The sequence below is a fragment of the Patiria miniata genome, unplaced genomic scaffold (genome assembly GCF_015706575.1).
Source record: "Patiria miniata isolate m_02_andy unplaced genomic scaffold, ASM1570657v1 HiC_scaffold_7, whole genome shotgun sequence".
Classification (NCBI taxonomy): Eukaryota; Metazoa; Echinodermata; class Asteroidea; order Valvatida; family Asterinidae; genus Patiria; species Patiria miniata.
In genome coordinates this window covers 4,532,041-4,555,505 of record NW_024037074.1, presented here as the reverse complement: position 1 = coordinate 4,555,505, position 23,465 = coordinate 4,532,041, and the positions used below count along the sequence as shown (strand labels likewise).

Below are 23,465 nucleotides of genomic sequence, written 5' to 3'. Positions count from 1 at the left end.
AACCTAGCACACACTGAGACCACCACCTGAAGATTCAGGCCAAATCATGGACGTCATTATGACATCATCACGTGTCACGTGACATCATCCAAAAAGTGAATATTTTAAGGCCCTGTATCTACACAAGTCCGATCGGGTTCAAACTCAGCATGCAGGTATTCTGGGACGAATTATTCAATTTTTGGACCTTTAAGTCCTATATCTCATCAACGGAATGTGCTAACTTCAAAAGTCTTTTTGTAATGGTTTGTTAGGTCGTAGATAGATATGATCAGCCTTCGCCTGTTTTATGACTCTCAAGTTGTGTACATGTAATTTATTGAATAAAGATTTCATATTGTTGTTTACTACATACATTGTACATACATTAAGGCATTTTGTTGGTGTTAAATCAGTGTTGTAGTCGAGATCTCCATGTCCGAGAACAAGACGAGACCGAGACTGAGGCATTCAAGACCGAAACCAAGACCGAGACCAGCTCTTTCGAGACCGAGACCAGCTCTTTCGAGACCGAGACCAGCTCTTTCGAGACCGAGACCGGACTTCCGAGACCGAGACTTTTGAAGACCGAGACCAAGACCAAGACCAAGACTTCCGAGACCAAACCAAGACCAAGCATAAAGAAAAAAACAAACAAAATCTCACATTTCTTAATATAGTATTGACAGGTTGAAAAAATTCAAAAAAATTTGGGATGACTTTCCTACAGGTACCCTGTTGATTGATTTTTAATGTAAATGTAACTAACAAACTACAAAAATGTACCTATGCAAGACCTTGCCCCAAAAAACAGTGTCTAAAATGTTGTCAGTCAGACAAATTCCGATTTCAAAATTAGGCCCTTTAAATTACTGCCTAAATTGCCAACAAAGTTTGGTGCAGTCGGTGTACAACTTGCTGCAAACAAAGGTCAAACTTCACTTGCAGAAGGCTTATTGTTGTACGTAAGGTCTAGCCAATACTCCCTAAATGTCAGAAATGAAGCACAAATACATGTGATATTTGCACATGCAAGAGCTGGCTGGTGGTCACGTCTAGGACAGTATGTACAATATGTGTTCCATTGAAATACGTGGGCAACGTACATGATATGTAACTGTGCATCTATGAATTTCAACACCGTGAAAATATAGTTTACAATGAAGTCGCCGTGAAACTGTTTTACACTGCCAAGTAAGCTCATTTTCACGGTGCCAAACTGGGCCCCTCAGCAGGGGATAAGCTCACTGCAGTTTCACTGTGTTTTTACATGGGTCTTCTGGAGTCCAAGGGTCTATTGTTATTCATAACTGTACAGCAGGTCCAGCTTCCCTTCACTGAAGGTGTGAAAACCACAGATAAACTGTCTGAGTGATTACAGGATTAGTGTGATTGACAGCTACACTTACTACCCAATGCCCACTGCCCAAGTACACAAAAGCTACAAAGTGTCCTCCTACAAGTATCCAACACCCTGTTTATTGTGATCACCTAATTAAGATTGACAGGCAATGTGCCTTTTTATGAGGGGATTAGGCCCCAAAGTTGACAAACTGCTCAACGGATTAATGCAACCACAAAGTTAATGAGCTGGGCTCCACAGAAGGCATCACTGCATTTTCACCGTGTTTTTACTTGATCTTAACATGTCCAGGTTACGTGATGATTATCAGGGCGATTTCACCAGATACTTCGCAATGACATCGCCGTGAAAAAAAATTCACAGTGAATTCATGTCAAATTTTATATTCACTCCAAATTCACGGTGTTGAAATTCATAGTGGCGCACGGGTACCGAACTGACAAGCTGAATTGACTGGTCTTTACTCCAGCTTCAATCTCATTTTTCAGCATGAAAACTTACACTTAACAAATTCTTTTATGTTTGGAATAAAGACTTGAGACTCGTACGTAATTCAGCTTGCAAATGAATAAAGCCATACGTAAATGGTGCATTTTGTTGTGGTCTCGACAGGTCTCCTGGGTAAAACCTGAGACTTTGGCATCCGAGACAGAGACGGAGACCGAGACCAGAGCTTTCGAGACCGAGACCAGGCCTCCGGAGACCGAGACTTTGATAGGACGAGACCGAGACCGAGACCGAGACCGAGACCGAGACCGAGATCACAAAAAAGGTCTTGAGACCGTGCCAGACCAGGTCTCGAGACACACTGTGTTGAATTAACAAAAAAAATCATAAGTTGGTTGCATGTTGTGTGTGACATTATTAAAGTGTTTTCAGAAAGTAATGCAGTGTGTACATGTACATACTTTTTTTTTTTTTTACAAAACGTTCACATCATACCGGTACATGTACCTACCCTACAGAAACTTAACAGACCAGTTTATACAGTCAGGTCTCAAAGTATGGGTGATAAATAACAACGCACATTGAAGAGACAGGGTACCATGCAAAAGCTAAAATATGGCCCCTGAACATGAACACAAAAGTCTGGAAATATCAACGAAAAAAAAAGACACAACATTGGGAGCATTTCAACTGGGATATTTTCTTCAGCTCAGTCCATTATAAGCGGCCATCCTCCAACCCGGTCATTATACCACGCAGTTATAAGACCAGGTCCTCGCACTGTTATTCCCTAATTCAAGTATTTAATTTCAAAATGCCCACCTAAACTGGTCACCGATCGGGATTTTCTTGCACCTGCACTTGTCGACCATTGATAAAGCGCTTATTAAAACAATGTAAAGAACAGCGGTGGCTGACATTTAATAGATTTTAAGACGAAATGTGAGCTAATTAACATTCCTCATGGAATTTACATGTAACTCTCAAATCATCATGTGCGAAATGGCTTTTCCAAAAATATGTGGCATTTTGACAGACCATGAAACCACTAAGCCACACAACCTTTACTTTTTTCCCTCGACATATCCAGTGGACGATTGAATAGGTCTATTCAAGCATGTTGAGTATTTGGTATTTCAGCACAGAGCACTGTACTATGGGCTCCGTGCGCCAACAAAAGAGGGCGCTTTTTACATCTTTTGAGAGCTCCATGGATCGACGGGATACACTGCGTGCGCGTACTGTATTAATTAATTGGTTCGCACGCGAAGTACGCACTACTTCCTGAATGTGCAAAAGCTATTAGCCACCACGTCTTCGCGTGAGCGTCAGGCGTCTTCGGCGCGCAAATATACGTTCGATTTCAACTTGAGATGATCTCCGAGACTAATTCCCCGCTTCCAATAACTCTGGATACATTCGAAATACGCAGTGGATGGATCGGGAACCAGTCTAGGTCCGCCCCAACCCTCCTTTTCTGGTCGTTGATGGGGTACTTGTGCACGGAGCCCATAGGATTGAGGTGCATACACATCAGGGGTGTGAGTGACCACTGATAAAAAAAGATGAAAACAGCTGAAAAAAGTGTAAAAAAGCTGAAATCTCCTATACTTTTGTACACAGCAAGTGAGGGAAAAAAGCTGAAATCCAAAACAAAAAAGCTGAAATCAGCTTTAAAGCTGAGATTTCACACCCCTGACACATGCACAGTTGTATGCATGACTGGAAGGTTTCAATGGAGAGCCAACATTACTGACAAAAATCCATTATTATGTTTTATGGTTTTTTCAAGACACTTGGTAGGAAAAAGTACCAGTACATGTGCAGATGAAATACAAATGAAAGCTAGAGGACGATGCCAACAGGTACCTGCACATAAGCCACTCAGCCATGAGAATTGTCAACAGCAAGCGAACTGGTGCATTAAAGGGAGTGTACACAACATTTGCAAACATCAAAAAACAAAACTACAAAATTATTATGAAATAGGCCTACCGTACTGGACTGATAGTGAATGAAGTCTAAAGCATTCTGTAAAATCATGGCACCTGGTGTGCTGACATTTTCAAGAAAAATGGTATTTTTGTATAAATTTCTAACGCATGGTCGGCCGACCAGCGTTGGAAAAAAGCTGGTGTTTTTCACTGCCCCAATACTGTTTTTCCAATACTGCGAATGGGACTTTTTGAGCCCCGGCGTGAATATAGGAGCAATAACGAATTTGCCCGGCAAGACAACGCGCGTGTGGGATTTTTAATTTTCATGAAGAGACAAATTTAGCGCGCAATGGATATGGGCAAATTGCCTGGCAAAACAAGAGTTTATGATAAAGTAAATGGTCCAGACAGGTCAAGTCGTCACAAAATGTACTCTCACAGTGCAAGAGATTATTTGGAAAAAGGCTAGTTAGAATCTAAGGTTAACTGGCTAGATGTCATATCACAGAAGCATACTGTACACTACTCCTCACAAAACAAGTGAAGTTTTTCCTTGCAATTCTGAAATATTAAACCAATTAACATGAAGTGTAAATAATACTTCAACACACCTGGGAATCCGCTGTACCCATCTCGCTAGTCATGGTGTCTTCGCCTTTGGCCACAATTCAAAGATTGCAAACAAGCTCTCTCGCAACACTGAATGTGAAACAGCTCCGGTTTTTTTTGGTTTTTATCTTAGGCACATACCACCAAACTACATACGCAATGTACATGTACCTGTTGCCTGGTGACTGATGCTGATGTCAATGCACAACGTACATTGTGTACATCAATGAAGTCAAAACCATTTTTATATACTTAAGTCAATTGCACCAACAAACAACAGCTTTTATGATCCATCACAATGATTACCCATGCATGGCTGACCGATCGGCCAGGCCTAATTGTTCAATCTATCCTCAGTCGTAAACAAATATAAGGATAATTCAGTGCCATTTCTATCAGTATTGAATTCCATGCTGTCAGTGCCAAAGGTGTGTTCATCTCGGTTACTATGGGTGTACTTTGGGGGTATTTTTTAGAATTGCATCTAGCAGGGATGCTAGGAATTTCCAAAAGGTGTGGTATGATGCTTGTACAGTGCCAGTACTCGGTATCCACACAATGTTAAAAATATGTACAATGCAGTACAATGTACTGTATAGGGGGGGGGGGCCAAAAGCATGTTATGAGGGCGGACCAGACAACATTAACCCCACATTTCCAGGCCACCGACTGGCCGGGCAATTCCTGTTAAAGATGCGTTAAAAACAGAGAACTTTCCTTTGCAAGCAGCAAATCTCCTAAAATAACCTACCAGTATTCGTCAAAATCTATCAGGCGACAGGTTTGAACAGTTCTGTAATTTGGTCTCATATTGGTACAATTGACAGGCTGTGGTAGTTTTGTTAAAGGCCCTGTCAGACTGTCTGCAATCATGCATGCATCGTACTGCGTCCTTAATAAATGACTGGGGTGCAACAACAACATAGGCCGCAGCGAGAACTACATAGGTCGTAAGATGGGTGCCAGAGGGTCTTAATGGTCTCTGATGAGCACCAACGTTATGAACGCCGTTATGACGCAACTCGGTGCTCTGCGAGCGTGAATCGGGCGACATTGACGTGGCATTGAGGCAGCCTAGGCACAAGGCAGTTGATGTTCATGTACATTATAGTCTCCATGAGAAAGTAACTCGACTGCGATGAAATTCTAGAAAACATTTTAAACTGGACTGTGGATTGACCATTTTGTGGTGGTATTTACATGTATACAGCGCAAGTGACGTCACATGAGCGCATTTTGGTCAGATAGAGAGAGCGCGACACCTGCTACTAGGACGTATCAACAGCGCAGTGACAGCGCAGCGGCAGCGACTACATCAAGTAATTGGGCTTGACAGGGGCGCAAAGAGAGCGAGTTGAGCGCATCGAAAGCGCGGGATGAGCGCAGTACATACATGTACATACAAGCGTACATTTTGTAGCTTGAGCTACTTTCTGGCCACGTAAGACACACACTGCAATATTCAATCTATTAAATATTTTTCGTCGCCATAAGGTCTTCTATGAAAGCACACATAATTTGACAGGCCCTAAACTGGGGGTACAATATACCATGCCTTGAGACAAGCTTGCCGACAAGCAAGCTTGCAAATTAGCTTGCCCAAATTTACATTTTTGGGACCTTGCAAGCTGGTTGCAAGCTGGTTGCAAGCTGGTTGCAAGCTGGTTGCAAGCTGGTTGCAAGCTGGTTGCAAGCTGGTTGCAAGCTGGTTGCAAGCTGGTTGCAAGCTGGTTGCAAGCTGGTTGCAAGATGGTTGCAAGATGGTTGCAAGCTGGTTGCAAGCTGGTTGCAAGCTGGTTGCAAGCTGGTTGCAAGCTTGTTGCAAACTCTCTGCAAACTTGTCTGCAAACTTGTCTGCAAGCTTGTCTGCAAGCTTGTCTGCAAGCTTAATTGCCATGAAAGAGCTTGCATGCAAGCTTGCCAGAATTTCTGTAAGGGACAGGAAACTTTTGTGTTGATATACCGGTAGATTTTTGTTTTTACAGTTTTTGACAATTCTATCAATAGGATGTGCTTTTAAATCTGCGTATGGCATTTCCCACCAGTGGGATATTCATATTATTTGTCATGTAAGTTAAAAACAGAAATGAAATTCTTGTATTGGTGTATATTCATAGAGTGTATAAAAGCAATAAAAACAGGAATCTACCGGTACATTTAAGATGACAATAACTTAAATATAAACTGTATAAATTACAATAAGAATTTAACTTTTTATATCTGCGTATGGCATTTCCTTGCAGAGGGATATTCATATTATTTGTCAGTAAGTTTAAAACAGAAATGAAATTCTTGTATTGGTGTACACACAGCGATCTACATTTAAGATGACAATAACTTAAAATATTAACTGTATAAATTACAATAAGAATATACTTTTTAATCTGCGTATGGCATATCCCGCAGTGGGATATTCATACCGGTATTATTTGTCATGTAAGTTAAAAACACAAATGAAATTCTTGTATTGGTGTATAATCATAGAGTACTTGATAAAAGCAATAAAAAAATCTACATTTCAGAAGACAATAACTTGAAATATAAACTGTATAAATTACAATAACATCATACTGGTCAAAAAGCAAAAGAAATTTCTGAATAAAAACAAAAAGACTGACAGCAAAAAGACCAGTGCACGATGCGTACACCCCCCCCCCCCAAATTCCTTAGCTAACTCAGCACGAATATGACAGTACAACCAAAAAAAACAAAAACCAAAAATTGGTAACCCCCCCCCCCCCCCCCCCCCCCCCCCCCCCCCCCCCCCCCCCCGCGCCACTGTGGCTGAAGCCATATAGAAATGTCAAGGTAGGTATTCAGGCATAATAATGTTTATGTATAATTTGTGTGCATACAAACTGGTAATGGCCTTGACCCCATGGACAAGGGATATACTGGTAATACACAATTACTGTCTCTGATCTCTGTGTAGGGCCTATATTGCATAAAACCTGCAAATATATGTATTCTGTTACACAACAAACCGTGGACTGTATACTTGTGTATGGTGCAATACCGTACGCGTACACAGAACATGCAAGTACCTGTAATTAAAATACTGTAATACCGGTGCAGTCATCCAGCAATTAAATTTGGCATAATTTTTTTAATACCAGTTACCGGTATTTCTGCAGGCAATTTTTTTTTTAACCAAGTTTAACATTTTATTTTAGATACCGGTAATACAGCCAAGAATGTGAATTAATAAATACCTTGGAGAGTTGATGGTTTCTGATCGGTCGAAACTCGATCACTTGGCAAATGCATGGCCGGGCATTAACGGTGATAATGACTGGCTTCAAAGAACAAGCGAAAAAATGGCCCCTGAACCAGCATTGATCCAGCCCCATGGAAGGCAATGATTGGCCAAATTTACAACAGTCATACGGCAGCTTGTAACAATACAGCACTGCACATGCGCTCAACCACCTTCGCGTGACACTGACGCGCGTGTATGCAACACAGTTGCTATGGGTGTGCGCAAGCGTAGGGAAGTTTTAAAACGACTGGACATCGTACATGTACATACAGCAGTGCAGTATCTGATATACTGAGGATGTTTACGACAACAGCGTAGATCTACGATTCATTTTCTTTAAACACTTCGCCCAACGAGATATTTAACTTTCCTAAACCAAGAATCTTTGTAATTCTGGACACGAGGAGTGTGTAAACGAAATTTCAGCTTCCTCCATCAGGTAAAAATATGAAAACATTGTTGTAAATATTTTGTTTCGCTACGGCAGCAGAAGTCCAAACCCTGGACATGCTGGACGTCATATGCGTACGCAATGAAGACATTGTCCAGCAATGTCCAGCACAGCCTGGGCCCGGCTGTTGGTGTAATAACAACGCTTATCGAAGAGACAGCCGTACCATAAGTTAAAATATGGCCCATGAACATGAACACAAAAAAATCTGGAAATATCGCCGCCAGTCACAAAATTGGAGCATTTTAACTGTTTATTTCGTTAAAAGAGGTATTTATTAATGGGAATAACAGTGTGAGGATCCGGTCTTCACTGCGTGATAATGACCAGGTTTGGGGGTGACCGCTGTTAATGGACCTCGACTGCGTCTCAGTCCATTAACAGCGGTCACCCCCCACACCCGGTCATTATGTGAAGACCGGCTCCTCACACTGTTATTCCCTTATTAACAAATTCTGTGATGGACGATTGTATATAGGCCTACCGTACAAGAATTTGATGAGTGAGGTTGATGGACACGGCTGAGAAAAATAAATTGATATTTTAACCCAGTACGTTTCACATTTTTATTACAGATTATACATCCAAGAATGTGAAATTAAATGTAACATCATTAATTTCAAGTCATCCAGCAATTAAACTTGGCATAATCCATTCTGAAATATCAAAAAGAAGCCTTTTGTACCGATACCATTTTTTTGGTCAATGTAACAAGAGTAACCGAAAAAGAGTACTTTCTCACTAACATTTGCAATGAATTAAATTTTGGCATTTAGGATTTTTCTTCCTTCTCATGAACATTACATAATATAAATACTTGTGTTTTGTTGATAAAAACACATATTTTAGAATAAAAGGCAACTAAATCTGTTAAACGTGAGTAACTGTTTGTAACGTGAGTACTGGTTAATTCCGGATAAGAGCTGCGAACTCATGAATTTTCAAAGTACATTTTCTACATATATGTGAATAATTTTTTCTTGGAAAGTAGACAAACCAAACTTTCAGAAACAGTTTTTGCTTTTCTTCTGTGTACTGCGCTTGGAATTATTTTTATCAAGGTTTGAGGTTTCGAGAAACAGAAGTAGCGTTTTCCTCTACTTTGTGATGGAAATTTGAGTTCCCCTCTATTGCAGTTCTTATGCTTCAACGATGTTGTGGCTTGACCCGGCGCAGGCAAATGAGACAATGGGAGAACAGTTTAGAGGGTACATTAAAGGGAATGTACATGTACATCATTGGCGTTTGCTGTAATTTTCAGAAATGAACTATTTGAGGGGTTACTATAATAGATCAAATATTGTTGCGCTGACATGTTTGACGTTTTGTGTTCGAAAATGCTGGAAAACCCAAGAAAAACACAAATGGTGGAGTAGTCTGGTTCCCTGACTCCACTAAAGATATAATGGATCAATTTATAGATGCCGAAAAATTGTAAGGTAAGGGAACCAGTCTAGCTGGCCTGCACATAAACATGAACAAGTAACCAACAGCAAACAAAATTTGGACTGAAAAAAATGGTGAATTTGGACCAGTAGTTGAAAGTTTTTCCAACGGTGGTCGGCCGACCACTGTTGGAAATTTATACAAAAATACCATTTGCTTGAAAATGACTTCACACCAGGTGCCATAATTTTACTGGATGCTTAAGACTGTCATTTACCAACATCCTAGTAATGTATTTCGTACAAACTTGGTAGTTTTATTTTTCGATGTTTGCAAATGTTGTATATTCCCTTTAAACTTCAGTGAGGCTCTTTATTCAATGTATTTCTAGCAACAACACAGGGATCAACAGAGGGCGCCCTAATCATTTCTTGGTTACATTCTGTCTGTTAAGCCAATATATTCAACATTTTTATTTTATTTTTGGTTGACTATGAAGTCTGATGCCGTCACTATCCACCACTAGGCACTATAGAATTTTAAACCAAAAGATGAAACATGACAGTCTTGCACCATTTTGAAAAAAAAAAGAAAGAATGTATTTCAAATTCCGAAATTCACACTACACCCGCCCAGCTGCGTTTTGCGCGACATCTCACAGAAATTATAACAAAACGTGAAAATAATTATGAATTGGATGCGTCTTCCCTGGCCTCCAGTCAGAATTTGAATGACCTGGGGACCGATACCTGTTGGCTGCAGCGTTTGTAATTGGCAGATGTAACGAATATTAATGAACTGAATTAGCATGGATCAGTTAGCTAAGCTTCTGGTCAGGGTAAAAATGACCATGTGGTAGAAACGCCCACTTGACTTGAATAATAAAAAGAATTAAATTCATTAACATACTTGAAGGGTACGTACATGTAGGTCCTATTGAAAAAAAAATGTGGGGAAAAAGTTTTTAAAATGACTGTCGAAGGTTTAGCCTATATCGCTTAAAATTATTTTATAAAAAAAAGTATTTTACTTTTTTATTATTCTTTAGTTGATAGGCCTACCAGTACTACATGTCATTCTTAAAAATAATAAATGCCTGTGCATACCATACATTTATTTAGCATTGTCCCGTCGTCTGTCATGTCCCATCTGTCACAACATTAATGAGCCTGGTGTTTTACTTAATAGTGGGCTCATTAATGAGCCCGGTACTAAGTAAAGTGTTCACTGATTATTGGCATAACAGTGATTAACTTTTAAAGAAAAAAAAATGTTAAATTTCCCAGGGCAACAGATACCCGGTAGCTTTCTCCGATGAAAGTCGTTTTTAAAATATGGAGTGTAATTTCCGTCCCGTCAGTCACGCTGAAATTACGTTTTTCACTATACAGCCACTGAATAGTTTCGTGGATTGTTTTTGAATTTGAAATAGAGTGTTTACTTTGACTTAGTACATCACCTAGATGGTTACACCTTACACATTGGTCGTGGCAGGCCTGTCCCGTCTGTCATGCCGGTGTAGCATGAATTTAGGTTTTATGAAATACGGACTCATTGGTGGTATTGCGCATGCTCATGCATAGATAATTAGGAGAGGGACCGGTCACATGAGAGGGTTTAACCAATAAAAGGGCCAAAGAGTCCAATTTTCATACGAGTCCGATTTTCATATGACACCGGAATTGACCTACTGCAGATTTCAACTGAGTAAAAAGAAACATCTGGTACCAAGTCTCAATTTCTACACATAATTTCCATAGTTGTGTCACCAGACTACTGGTCATTATCTTCTCAAAAACTTGGACACGTACAACGGAGTACCGACATGAACACGTCACGCACACAAAATGTGTGTGAAAGACATTTAAGCGCGTGATTCAGCCCGTGAACCAACACACGCGCTTACTCCATTCGTTTGCACTACACTTTCTGGTTCTTAAAGATGTCACACTTAATAGGTACTCCATGCATGTACTGTATGCATGTGCCAGTCTAGTCTTAAACTTCAAATTGAAATCACTTGGCTTCACGCTCAGGTGCAAAATGTTAAAGAAAAATCTCCTATAAAAATTAAAATTGAGACCTCAAGCTTGGCTGGTGAAATACTGAGGACCTTGTCTTTGCCTCACAAAAATTTTGGAGAGTTTTGTTGGTTAAAAGAGTGAGTAAAGATGGCCTGATTTTGTTCAGCATGTTTGTCTGCTCTCAAGGTCCCAGTCTGGCCACAGTCTAATCATCCAGGAAAGTCCCATTTACCGGTAGCCTTGAATGCAAGGCTGTGTGGTGTGCTGGGTGCAATACTGGCAATAGCTTTACCAGGCTTACCATACCTTGTGCTGTGATGCATGTGTATAGGGCACAGTTTGTTATTGGTGTAAATCCAGGACACCATTGGTGAATCAAGGACGACCTCGATTAGAAAACATGTACAAAACCAATGAGAGCTGTTGCCAAAAAGTACATTTACACACAATGGAAAAGGGAAGAGGAACAAAAGAAAATCCTCGCTATATTACAAAATCTATGGGAGTTTTCCTAAAAAGTTAGAGTACAAACAAAAGAGGGACAATAGGACATCCATGATCGACGGTGAACACACGTTTGTGTGTGTGTGTGTGTGTGTTGGGAGGGGGGGGAACACATTTACCTAGGTGGATCTGTCCCCCTCCAGGTGAATAAGTTCCCCGCCCAACGTTGAATGTGTAGAAAATCACTATTTTCCTGCGCGGTTTGTGCCTTGCGATTCAGCACGCCATGCGTGCTCACAGTACATCGCGCGGTGATCGCCATTTTTATTTTCGGGTCGCGTGTTGTCGCCATGCTGTCATCGTCATTTTACCCCAAATTTCCCTCAAAAAACCAAAACCCTGCCCTCTATCTATGACATACCTATTTATTGAGAATGTCACAAACTAGTTTGGTAGGTCCAATAATTTCAAAGTGGATTTTGTTCCCTTATAGGAACCGGGCCCTACACTACACGATCACCGATTGAAGTTGCGCTATCCGTTGAGTGTATGTTGCAGCTAGCCATCTTAATCAGGTCACGTAAGAATCAACACTCGCATCATTGGTGGCGCTCAAAAAGACATTTACAGCGGTGACAACACCAAATACATGTACATGATGTATAGCGAATCTGTCAGTGTCAATCATTTTGGGTTTAAAGGTCATCAGGTCAATGAATGAATTGGCTGACAACTTTAAGTGGGCAGGGCTGAGAGTTGATCCAATTCTGACCAACAGAGGATGCGCTGCTGTGGCAATTTTCGACCACCGTGCTTGGTGTATATTCGTCATATCAAATCCTTTGTGGTCAAAAGGACCCCATGTAAACTTGCCAAAGCGCACAGCCAGATGACCTTGGACACACAGAGATAAGAGCTCCCGGGCTCTGTGTATATACAGTAGCACTGCCTAGCACGTGTAAAATAAACAGACCCTACGCGCTGAGCCATTGAGCAACGGCAAATTTTATTGGAGTTTAGATGTACAATTCTTTAGTAAATGAATACACGCGAGCCTAAACCTTAACCAATCACAATAAGGGTTATATTGTTGGAAAGCTGACGAGACAAAGAAAAATGACTCGAGAGATCTAAGCTCCCAGGTGGCGCTATTTAACATTATGATGATGTTAATGGACCAGTTCTTGGCAAAACGCGTGGTTTACACACAAAACAGAGAGATTTTTGACTAAAAATGCAATGTTTAACATCAATACGCGAGTGAAACTCAGTGTTTTATTCAGTTTTTCTTTCATTTTCTGAAAGAGTATATTGTTAGGGTCACACTGTAGTGAGATCTAAGGTATACCCTGTAGAATAATGAAGTGGTGGCGACAGATGTCAAAAAAGGCCTGTTTTTAATGATTTTTCGCCGTGTTCTCTCATAGAGGTTGCACATAAAAACCGGCCCGGTGGGTTAGTTCCCCAAAGGAATTCATATGTTAGCACTGGTGCTTGCACGTACGTTGAGTGAATTCCTCCTGCACAATAGCGACAACTAATTAAAATGGTCAGAGGTCATACATCGTGACCATAAATACTGCATGGCCTGGTAAGGAAAGAATTCCATATACGCCACGCCACTTGACACTCTGTGTACAAACCAAGACTGGCCTGAAAAGTTTTAAGTGTTTTTAAACTACATTGTAATGCTTCCCTGCTAATTTTCACTTTTTAGGACATGTTATCCCTTTCTGGTGGTACCCCTAGAACTATGGGTATTACATACATGTGTAATTCCCATTCTAGTGTAGGCCTACTCTGGTGGTTGATGTCAATGATATTATGAGTCGTCATTGGCATATGCATTGCCCATGTTGCCTGCACTTTGCAGGGAAACCTAGCCCAGGTTGGACGAAGTCTGCATTGCATTACATATTAACGTCCAGGGTGAGAATTCTCTACATAAGACCACCCAAAATTTGGACCAGATTTTTGTTACGTTTTACCTCATTACAGAAGCTTATTTCACGCCTACATTTTCTATGTGTCCTTACCTATCCGGTTCGTTAGTGAAAACGTCATACACACGCGCGCAGCACTCATGATTACTGGCGCCCATTGGCTACAAGCGCTCGAGCTGCGTTAACTTCCGGTTGCAATCATGCAGAAAGTGCTGGAGGTGACGTCACACTAACGAACCGGATTGGGCCGCTGGGTTCAGGAATTCCATATGTGATGCTGACCGACATTAATCAGGAAAATAAACTCTATTGCAGCGTTAAACTTGAACGTGTTTGTAGTCTCTTTTCATCAGTTTATTCCCAGAGTCGTACGTCATGTACAATGTACATGCAAACGAAAGCGCGCACGCACGCTAGCGCCCTCATTTGTTTAGTTTTGGTTGGAACCGTGACGTCACTCCAGCCAACTGATGTCACGAAAACGCTCAACCAATGACCAAAGCCGAAACGTGTTTCTGGTAAAACACGCTCGGTCATTGGATTAGCGACCGCGCCTTCAAGTAAGTGCGCGTGCGTATGAGGATGGTTACTAAGCAAATCGCGCGTGCGCACTGCATATTCATGCTGCATAGTCTGGCCCCTGGACCAGACGTGATATGAGCGTCGAGAATGATTGTCCGGTCTAGGGAACCAGACTACACGCTGCACAGACGTACATCATGTACGACTAGAATAGACTCGGCGGTGAGAAACTGATAAAGAGTCTACAAACACGTACAAGTTTAACGATGCTTTCGAGTGTATTTGCCAGATTAAGGTCGGTCAGCATCGCAAATGGAATTTCTGAACCCAGCGGCCCAATAGATAAGGACACATAGAATACTACGACGTACAAATTTGCTTCTCCAACAAGGTAAAAATATAAACAATATTCGTCAGAAATTTTTTCGCCAGGTTTTGAGCACTTCATACCCTGGACTCCCTCCGTTACGTAGGGAGGAAAGGGAGTCCACCTGGGCTACAGGGAAACCGTACGTGGTCATTGGGGTGTATTGAATTCTTTCCACATTCTTTCCAACTTCAAAACATAACCAACAAATGAGACTAACCTGGTTGCCATCATGCTCTTTTTTGTTTTCTTGGGACGGACGCCCCTCGTCCAGAACGTCTATGTTGCCCATTGCCAGTGACTGCAGCGCAGCAGAAGTGGATTGAACAGGGGGCCTACCCTCGACGTGAAGTCGTCGTACCGGTACCGCTACCGGCAGGCGATACGTAAAAAGCAGGCTACAAATTCTCAGGTCGTAGTGACACTGTCAAAATGTCATTGTTGAATCCGATCCTTGCTCTATGGTTGAATGAATGAATACAGAAATCAGAACTGAGCGATGAGCTTTACCAAAAACCCTCCATTGATGCTTATCCAGGTCGCGTCGAGGGCATTGACAACAGCTACGAGGTCAAGTCGGGTCTGTATATCGTATGTGTGCTCAACGTACTGTGTAATTAATACAGCACCGCTAGCGCGCGCTAAAGGTATTGTCAAGAGAGGGCGCTATAATGCACTGCTAGTCGGCGACTCGACTCGAAAAGACACCGAACCCGTATTCGTATTCCGGAATGACAATTGACATGATTAATGATAACTACCGGTACATGTACATGTCATGCATGTAAAGGACTGTTACTGTTAGTGGGTACAAAAACCGTAACAATTTGAGAGGCAGATAATCAGGTAGAGGCTTCAGGTATGTGTCGTGTTATCGTCAGACCCCCAAAAGCTACGCGGTCCTTTTTCTACGCAAGGCTTCATTCCCTTCAATTTGTGTGTGACAACGCGCGCGCGTATGCAAGCGTTACCTGCGCAGATAATGGAGGGTTGAGGATTAAACTAGTCAGCCATTATCAGAAAGTGATATTAGCCCAACCTCGTCCCCAGGGTGTCGCGCAGTACGCGCCCACCACTACCTGCTCTCTCACCCTGGTATTGGATCATTTGCATGTGCAAGATTTTTGCACACGTATGCAAATGAGGAACAGTCTGGTGCCTGGATATGCGTTACACATTAGCGTTTGTTTTTGTATGCGGTGTCTGGGGTAAAAACAGAGTCAATTTGTCGCAGCGCGAGCACGGCGTGAGTTACGAATACACGATTTTTGAAATCAAACTGTTACGATCTTATCGAGACAACATGCAGTATCATATTTCATATTAATATGAGCAAATTGGAAAGGAAATTAGTATTTTCGAGAAGGCGTGGACGAATGATCGCGAAAACACGTACTGCACGTTGTGAATATATAGCACCAAGTACACGATAAAAATCCATTACTAGCCAATTGCGGTATCCAATCAGGATACAGGAAGAAAGTTTCCTATCCAGGGTTTACTATTGGAAACACGGTTGGAAATTAAGTAAGCACTGGGGACGAGGTTGATATTAGCCCTATAAAAGTGGCGATCGTGAAGTGTAGGGCCCGGTTCCTATACATGCTATAACTTAGTATAAGGTAGCTGGAGTTACCCAGCCCTGAGTTTTATCATTGGGTTGTCATCTAAACTCAGGGCTGGGTAACTCCAGCTAAGTATACTATAAGGGAACAAAATCCACTTTAAAATTATAGGACCTAGCCTAGGGCCTACAACATGGCTAGGCTACCAAACTGTACTAGTTACTAGTTAGTAGTTGGCGACATTCTCAATAAACAGGTATGTCATGACATAGCCTAGATAGAGGGCAGGGTTTTGATTTTTGAGGGAAATTTGGGGGTAAAATGACGATGACAGCGCGGTGACAACACGCTACCCGAAAATCATGAAAATAAAGATAGCGATCACCGCGCGATGTACCGTGAGCACGCACGGCGCGCTGAATCACAATCGTGTTGCCAAAATGTGGACACGCTGGGGTAAGTGAACCTGCAAGAGCTTGCCGAGTTCGAGGCTGATTGATTTCCATGAAAAACAAAAATGTTCAGTTACTTCTCGCTGTGAAGGAAGTATGGCCGCTAGCGCATGAGTCTACTCTAGTGCGTGCGTGGCCATAGTTTGGGTAGTACTAGTACTAGGTTAAGTCTAGTCGTGCTACATGTAGTTACTCGGACGTGCGTGGACTAGATGCTCTAGGCCTTGACTGATGACTATATTTGTTGGAATGATTGTGTATTTTGCTGTCACAGTCGCAGACAGTGTCAGTGCTGAACATGACAGCAATGGTCACATGGTGTAGTCCACTAGGCACTAACAAAGAGCAACATTATGACTCGCGTTACGTCGACAATACTCGCAAACGGGTACAAGTCCAGGTTAGCATCTTTGTACTAGACGGCGGTGTTCTGTATTTGAACTTTTGAAGTTCTCAATAAAGGTCCCGGTACATACCATGGGAAGTTTACTGAATTTTAGGCATTGGGTCTGTGTTGCATATCGTACGGTAGTATGCAGGGATTCACATGCTTTAGTACAAAACATATTCCAAAAGCACAATGTTGACCAAATGAATTTGATCTCATTACAGACGGACATCTCTAGAATTGGACATGGCGACTGCCCCAAGTTCCGGCACCAGTTCAAGCGCAGGCACCTCAGGGTCCTCCACCCCTACCCCTAAAGACGTCCTCACCAATGGCGATGTCAAGACGGCAGGCGATTCCTTGGAAGATCTCTTAAATCAGATTGAGGACTACGCCCCAACAGTAAGTCTCCATCACCAGGTCAATGTTCAGTTTTGCCTTCTTCCACTTATTTCCCTAGTCTGTGGAATATCCCCTGGCCTTGCACAGCAAGGGTCTATGTCTATGCGAGCAGATTCGGCGATAAATTGTGCAAATTAAGACTGTGTCTCATATGAGTAACCGTCAGGCTCCGTTGGATTTAGCAGGGTAGTCCTTGGGAACTAGGACATTTATGACCATCCTTTCAAGTTTGACGGATGTCGTGCTTAAAACCCCTGTGACCTGTAGAGCCTATATGAGCCAGAGCTGTTAAGCAACAAAAATTTACTAACCCCAAAAGTTTTGATTCCAAGCCTGATGAGCGATATTGGGTGATTTTGTTTGCTAAATTCTGTAGTAAAATTGTTTTGAGAGAAAGCTTTTTCATTGATTTTCATTGACATCCACTTCAAGACAGGCATGTTGAAAGCGGGAAACAGAATTTTTGTTTTGTGAACACGTTTGTACGGTTGGAACAGAATTTCTGATTTCCTGAAATGGAAATAAAAATGGGGGGGGGGGGGGAAGGAATGGAAAGTCAGTTGCATCTCCACCAGTGTTTGTATAAGTTGATGAATATTTTTTATGCATGTTATCCACAGATCCCAGATGCTGTGACAAGTTTCTACCTGAACAGGGCCGGCTTTGAAGCCTCTGACCCTAGAGTGTATGTAGAAACCCACCTCATATAGTAGTCTTGGTATAAGCACGGATCCTCTACACAAGGATAAATGACTTCCCCAAATTTCTGGTTAGAGGCTTGATATGTCACTTGCGCCTCGTGCGTGCGTAGGTGCGAGACTCAGCGCGCGACTGCAGTCTTTCAGTGGTCAAATTTCTGTCAGGACGCCAGCTGTCGGCGATCGTGGCGCACATGCATTGTTTATCATGTTCTATGCGCGGACGCAGCATATCACGCATGTAGACAAACCGTCCCGTACATTTTGTACACAAGCCCAGATGAGTCATTTATCCTTGTGTAGAGGATCCGTGGTCTAAAACTGAATTCGACTAACATGCTGACAAGCCCACGCTGCAGGCTAGTAGCGGGACATTATCAACAAGATGAATCAGATCCAACCTGGGGAATTTTAACACTCGAGCTCAGCAGATTGTGAGTGTACAACAGGCCTGATATTTTCAAGCTGAGGCGCTTGCATGACGTATCCTCAGAATTTCATGAGACCAAGTGCCATATTTCCTAAGAGTTGATTTGATTCGTCCAGAGCCTGGATTCAGCATAGCTTGACTGCACTAGGGAACGAATGCATTTACCCTAACCCCCATTGGGTATTCGTCAAGTACCCTACTAAAATGCAACAGTATCCAACACAACTGAAATGAGAACCCTGCTAAATGCAACAAACTGCAACATTGGACTCCGTTGCATTGTGCAGTGAACCCAGTAAACACCAGCTTTGACATCAAGCAGTTACCCTGCTAAATGCAACAAGATGCGACAAAGCACGGGGACTTGAGTTGCCTGCTAAATGCAACAGTATGCAACAACTTTTTACCTTTGTTGCTTTCTGTTGCATTTAGTAGGGTTAGAGGAATCCTGTCTTGGACCAAGACTTAGGGCTTTAACCCTAACCCTTAGTGCAACAGAAAGCAACAAAGGTTAAAAGTTGTTGCATACTGTATTACTGTTGCATTTAGCAGCCAACTTAAGTCCCTGTGCTTGTTGCATCTTGTTGCATTTAGCAGGGTAACTGCTCATAGTGCCAAGGCTGGTATGCACTGGGTTCACTGCACAATGCAACAGAATCCACTGTTGCAATTTTGTTGCATTTAGCAGAGTAACTGCTTGGTGCCAAGGCTGGTATGCACTTGGTTCACTGCACAACGCAACAGAATGCACTGTTGCAATTTTGTTGCATTTAGCAGGGTCCTTATTTCAGCCAAGTTGCATTTTGTTGCATTTGGCAGGGTACCTAGAGAAAACCTGTTGGAGGTTAGGGACAATGCAACCAGTGTTATAGTCGAGCCCATCGCAAGTTGGGTTACGAGCAAATCACAAGTCAATTCACAAGTCCAGTCACAAGTGACAGCGGATGGACACTAACAAAAGGACTGCGTTTGTCACAGTTGATTTGACCGACTTGTGACTTGACTTAGATCTGGATGACTTGTGATGGACTCACCAGTCAATGCACGCAACATTCAGTGTTCTGTTTTCCTCTGTCTGGCCCTGCAGGACCCGTGTCATATCTCTGGCAGCCCAGAAGTTCATCTCGGACATTGCCAACGATGCCCTCCAGCACTGCAAGATGAGAGGATCGGGCCAGAGCTCCAAGAAGGTCGGCAAGGTAGGTTCACCCCACTAACTCCGTAAATTCTTAAACCCTGACCCTGCTGGACGCAGCACATACAGTGCAAGGGATGTGGAAGTTTGTGGGACCTTCATCATGGCTAGGGCTGTGAACGGGTAGTCGAGTCCCCGACCGCTGATGTCAGGAACCGGTTCCAGATTTATGGATCAGGTACCCATAAGCAACTTTACTAATTCCTCAGTAAGGCCAAAAAAAAAAAAAATAGTCGGTCTCTGGTCAGACCAAAGTCCCGGAATTGATGCGGTGACGCGTTTTTTGGGGGGGTTTTTTTGGCTTTTTTTTTTCAAGCTTGGATTGTATAGACAAGGTGAATACTATTTTTTTTGCTTTTTTATGTCCTCATATACATTGGTGTCCTCCATAATTTGCCTTTGTGCCCTCCATCATTTGCCTTGGTGCAATTTGCCCATTCCTTGGTACAAAAATTTGAGGAGGTGCGGCAATAGAGGGCGCTGTTGTAGCTAACGCGGACAATTTGAGGAAAAAAAGAGGTTGACGCGCATGATTAAAATCGACGCGCGCGCTGACCAGAGACCGACTATTTTATTTTTTTGGCCTAACAGACTTCTCAGAGACAATGAAAAAGAAAAGTTCAGAGACATCATTTGTGGGGAATTTTCGAAGTGAAACACAGGCTACGTGGAAAAACATAGCAGATGGCACGTTTAAGACACTCACGAAAGTTGCAGTTTTCAACATAAAGTTTTAAAGGTGGAGTCCATCATTTGTAATTTGTGCATTTTGTTGTGTTCGCAACAAAAGTGCTCAAAATCTAAAGAAGGTTGCCTAACAACTAACCTGATGAAATTGTAGCTCAGTGAATGCTGTATACTCCGCCCAGTACACGATCTGCCCAGTTTTAGTGACTCGAAACTTCTCCAGTGGTTCGAAACTTTCTGAATCTTCCAAAATGTAACTCTTGTTTACTGCTTGCAAGCCAATCATAATGTTAATTGGGTTTGTCACTGACAGGACAAGAGATACACCTTGACCATGGAGGACCTTACACCCGCCCTCACTGAGCACGGAATTAACGTCAAGAAGCCCTACTACTTCACGTAGCGTCAGACAGTTCAGACACTCCATGGTTTGTTTTATTTATTTATTTAGTTTTTAAAAGTTGAACACAGAAATTGTCTGGAGTGGGGTTTGAATTTGCAATCCCCGGATTGCCGTTCCGGTGCTCTACCAACTGAGCTATCCAGCCCTAAATTGGCAGTTCCCCAATTTGTCACTGTCTGTGTTCAGTAAAAAAAAAAAGAACTTTCAAAATGTAAGCACTGTGTCACTCTTTTTTTTAAATAATGACGTATATTATTCATGCCGACTTCCTATTTATATGTGTCAAGTTTGAAAGCATTTGAAATTAAAACAGAATTTTATGCAAAAATACTATTTTCGACCAAAAATGGGCAAAATAATGAAAAAAGGTTGTCATAAGGTTAATGTGCAATCTGGACCAATGTGAACAACCAGATTCAGATTCAGCACTATCGAATTAGTAAAGTTGACCTTATTGCAAGTTGACACCAGAAAGTTAAGACGAACCTCAACTTCTAGACCTGATACAGATTTTGGCCCATTGCCGATGGGTAATGGTCGGTAAATGACCAATGTCTTACTGTAAATTCACTCTAGGTAAATCCGTAGTACTTGCTTGCCACTTGCTGCATTTGAAAGGTTGAGACATTTATTTTTCACACGTTCAGGCTTCGGTAAGCTGTACAAGATCTCACCATGTGGTGAATTCAATGGAATGTCTAGTAATTGGTCAATCTGAGGAATAAGACTTAATTCCTGTTTCTTCTTGAAAGAGGGGGAAGTCAGTAAATTCCATTTCCGCGATTTTATTAATTATTCATTCAGAAGAAGACAGACAGAGGGTCACAAATAGGAAAACAACACATTTTTTATTGGTAGTTAAAATATTTACCGTTTACTGTATTTTTTCCCTAACTAGTATTACTTGTAAAGCTAAATTTGTGTGTCGTGTATCTCCTGTTCGTTTAAAAACAATTTTGTTTGTGTTGATTTGATATTCATGTAGCTTGGGATTCTCAGTGAAAATAAAACCACAATAAGAAGGAAGGCACAAATATTGGTCTGTTTAGTTTTTTTTATAGTTTTTTATTTTTTTTTATTTTAACTCCTGCAAAACAGTGACAGGAATAATGCACGAAGTAAAAGTAATGTGTTTTCTGTGAAATGTATATACTTTATCAGGTCAATTTACAATCATGTACATACCAGCAAAGTGCAAACAATATTTACAAATTAGTACTAATTCATTGAAACCCTTAAAAACCAAAACCACAGAACTTCAATTGCATATTTTCCTCCTAGAATCAAAATTTCAGCTCTGAAAATACAAATTTCAGCCAAAATAGTTTGAATATTTAAAAGGCACATTCTCTCATAAAATTTCCAGTTTCCTTCCAAGGCATCACCATTGCTACCGTTATGCAATATTGTAGCAATATTATACAACACATAAACAAATCCTTGCCATCTGATTGGTGAGTCGTTGATCACATGTCATAGAATTATGCGGCCAAACCCTCGGCCTGGCCGCAAATTTTTTTCTTCCAAACGACATCCGCATGCATGGTTGTTTAGTGCCCTCTATGATACTTTTATGATACGCATGCAGGTATATAATTATTTGTTTCCCCATGTTTTGTCGAGCAGTGCGACAGCTCAGTCGATAGGAGGTAGGATTTTGCACTGCGAGGTTACGGGTTCGATTCTCGGTTTTGCACCCAAATTTTTTTCCTTTTCTAATCTGAGGCTTTGGAGGATTTTTTTTAAAAGGGAAATAAAGTCCGAATTTTCTCGGTTTTGCACCCAAATTTTTTTCCTTTTCTAATCTGAGGCTTTGGAGGATTTTTTTTAAAAGGGAAATAAAGTCTGAATTTCATAACATTCAAATTCACTCTTTTTTCTAATATTATATTTTTTTCTCATGTTTTTATAAAAGTTAAGTCCAAAACGCCATAGCGTACACCCATATGTGGATGTCGTTTGGGAGAAAAAAATTTGCGGCCTGGCCATACCGCAAAAATAGCAGTTCCATTCCACGGTAAATAGAAGGTTTCATTGCAGAGTCACATGATTGCTTGGTGGCTCTGACCAATCAGATGACGAGGATTTAGTCAGGTGTTGTATTTAAACAAATAGTGAATGTTTCTCATTCGTGCAATGGAAAGAATAAGTTCATTCGGTGGCGGATGGAATGTTTCATTCTATGTATCACCTCATGAAACTATTCTTACCATTGCACTTATAAACCTTCGTTATTTGTGATGCGATCAAGCTAAATGAGTCGTTTGTCGGGAACTTTCATTTGGAGATTCAGGCCAAAATAGGGCCACTTCATCACATCACTTCATCACATCTCTTGGTGTTCTGACTTCCATAATTTTTTTAACTAAACATGGTACCAGCATGCGGTTTTCACAGCAGTAATGCTGAGATTGTGCTCTTTTCAAATCTGTAAAATAATTTTTTACCAAGGTCGACAAACGACTCATTTAGCTTGATCGCATCACATTTGTAAACTATCCTCTTATTTTCTTT

The 23,465-nt window shown here is 41.5% G+C and overlaps 2 protein-coding genes across 7 annotated transcripts in view; one reads left to right on the top strand and one right to left on the bottom strand.

The window, feature by feature from the left end:
- The window catches only part of LOC119744879 (spermidine synthase-like), a 37,291-nt gene extending 21,971 nt beyond the window's left edge, over positions 1 to 15,320 (bottom strand). The window contains exon 1 of one of the 2 annotated variants that reach the window (XM_038221063.1): positions 14,952 to 15,320. In XM_038221063.1, the coding sequence (XP_038076991.1) occupies positions 14,952 to 15,023 (72 nt within the window). In that variant the 5' untranslated portion in view covers positions 15,024 to 15,320. Of the gene's footprint in view, positions 1 to 4,337; positions 4,459 to 14,951 lie in introns of those variants that run through there. The other variant, XM_038221064.1, reaches the window with a different exon arrangement.
- LOC119744880 (transcription initiation factor TFIID subunit 10-like) lies at positions 15,290 to 21,987 on the top strand. 5 transcript variants are annotated; one of them, XM_038221070.1, is made up of 5 exons: positions 15,290 to 15,311; positions 17,361 to 17,538; positions 18,159 to 18,223; positions 19,754 to 19,865; positions 20,862 to 21,987. In XM_038221070.1, the coding sequence occupies exons 2-5, from the start codon at positions 17,383 to 17,385 to the stop codon at positions 20,949 to 20,951; spliced, it is 423 nt and encodes a 140-aa protein (XP_038076998.1). In that variant the 5' UTR covers positions 15,290 to 15,311; positions 17,361 to 17,382; the 3' UTR covers positions 20,952 to 21,987. The 5 variants fall into 5 exon arrangements, with proteins under 5 accessions (XP_038076998.1, XP_038076997.1, XP_038076996.1 ...); XM_038221069.1 differs by lacking the exon at positions 15,290 to 15,311 and adding an exon at positions 15,450 to 15,577; XM_038221068.1 differs by lacking the exon at positions 15,290 to 15,311 and adding an exon at positions 15,450 to 15,590.
- Positions 21,988 to 23,465: the final 1,478 nt, after the last annotated feature.